Here is a 1,905-nt window from a genome sequence, read left to right as displayed (position 1 = left end):
CTGACGTAAATGAGCAGCCTTTATTACCAAAGAGTTTGCATAATGTTGACTAAGCCTGTTAGCGACAGTCTATTTCGCAGCATACCAGAGTTTGAATCCCATGGGCATGATAATGATTGTGCATTTAAGTCACACGCTGCTGATTTAACCTGCTGCACAACCCTAAAGCTTACAAATTACTTTTAAGTGCCCTTTTCTGGAAGACTATTGGTTTTGTTGACCTGGTTACCACAGATGACCTCATGGTCTTAGTGTCCACCCCCTCTGTGATGGGCCTGGACAGAGCTTCCCTCAGTCTTTGCTTGATGTCTTCCAGCTCTGCCTCAAGCTTCTCATTTGTCACTTCTAGTGTCATCTTGGTCACTCTCAGCCTCTCTGCAGCCTCCATTTCCTTTTACAGTGACACACATTTTCAAGCATAGCCAAGAGACAAAAACAAGCATTTAGACTTTTTTGATTGTTTTTTTTTTTTTTTTTTTGGAATAATTAATTCTGCCCCGACCCAACTTCATTAAAACGAACTTATAATAAGTCATAGAAGACGTTACCCTTTTAATCTCCTTTCGAAGACGTTCATTTTCAATCACTATTTTCTCCAGTCCTTTGGTTTTGGATTCAAGTTTGGAATTCAGCTCAGTTTCAGCCTCACGCTTCAGTGTTTCAAAGTCGGCCTGGAAAACAGCGCTTACTGTAAGCTGCAGTCATGGAACAGAGATGCTAAATAAACCTTCCCAAAATAACGTTTGTGATGTGTAAGGTGACACAGGCGTTGGCAACCTTTAGCTTAATATTTTCTTTCTCCAGGGCAGTGACTTTGTCTTGATTCACAGTGGCGCTGGATTTCTTCAGTGCTTCATTTTCCCGCTGCACCCTCTCCACTACCTTCTTCATCAATCCAATCGTCTTCTCGAGCTCAGGCACCGTTTTACCACTGTGACCACCCTGATGAGGATCACAGAATAAATAACGTATTAGATCAGAACTAGTTCATTTTTTTGTAAACTGTGTTTCAAGGTGATTCTGTTTTAATTCCTATGTACAGATTTATTTTCAGTTGTTTTAAAGATTGTGTAGGCAAAGAAAAAAAACATACTCCACGTATATGAGCCAGCTTTTTTTCTGCCTCTGTCTTTTCCTTTTTCAGTGCGTTGCATATCTCCTTAAGGTCCGCAACTTGATTCTGTAGGGAGCAAAAAAACAAAATACCTTTGGCAAAAAAACCCCAAAAAACTACTTCCAGTGTTTCCAAATCAAAGTATTAATTCAATAGATTTGCTCCATTCTTTTAAACCTCTTAATGTGGTGCTGAAAGAAAAAATTATGCTACAGATGAAATCACTTTTTATTAAAGCAAACTTTCATACTTTTTATGTATTTTTGTAAATGGTCTATTATTAAAGCAATTAAGGCAAATGCGTTTAATGAAGAGGTAAACTCTCCAGGTGCCATCAATAGTCTTCTTCCACGGGGCGATCGTGGCTCAAGAGTTGGGAGTTTGCCTTGTAATCGGAAGGTTGCCGGTTCGAGCCCCGGCTCGGACAGTCTCGGTCGTTGTGTCCTTGGGCAAGACACTTTACCCGTTGCCTACTGGTGGTGGTCAGAGGGCCCGGTGGCGCCAGTGTCCGGCAGCCTCGCCTCTGTCAGTGCACCCCAGGGTGGCTGTGACTACAATGTAGCTGCCATCACCAGTGTGTGAATGTGTGTGTGAATGGGTGGATGACTGGATATGTAAAGCGCTTTGGGGTCCTTAGGGACTAGTAAAGTGCTATATAAATACAGGCCATTTACCATTCTTTATATTTTAAAATTATAGTTCTCACACAGGAAATGTTTCCAGTCAGAGCTTTCTGCCAAACTGGCTCTCCCAGATCTGCAGCTTGTAACATTTATTAAAAAATATATATA

The 1,905-nt window shown here is 41.2% G+C and overlaps 1 protein-coding gene across 9 annotated transcripts in view; it reads right to left on the bottom strand.

The window, feature by feature from the left end:
* cep290 (centrosomal protein 290) overlaps window positions 1-1,905 on the bottom strand; it is a gene marked incomplete at its 5' end in the record, with an annotated part of 40,648 nt that overhangs the window by 2,512 nt on the left and 36,231 nt on the right. For all 9 annotated transcript variants that reach the window (XM_082539201.1, XM_082539208.1, XM_082539202.1 and 6 more), the window contains 4 exons: window positions 222-391; window positions 549-671; window positions 778-942; window positions 1,094-1,180. In XM_082539201.1, coding sequence (XP_082395327.1) covers window positions 222-391; window positions 549-671; window positions 778-942; window positions 1,094-1,180 — 545 coding nt within the window. The remainder of the gene's footprint in view (window positions 1-221; window positions 392-548; window positions 672-777; window positions 943-1,093; window positions 1,181-1,905) is intronic.

This window comes from Aulonocara stuartgranti (genome assembly GCF_965226115.1).
Source record: "Aulonocara stuartgranti genome assembly, chromosome: 7".
NCBI classification, from domain to species: Eukaryota; Metazoa; Chordata; class Actinopteri; order Cichliformes; family Cichlidae; genus Aulonocara; species Aulonocara stuartgranti.
The sequence above is the reverse complement of the archived record's forward strand: the minus strand, read 5'-3'. Positions and strand labels throughout refer to the sequence as shown.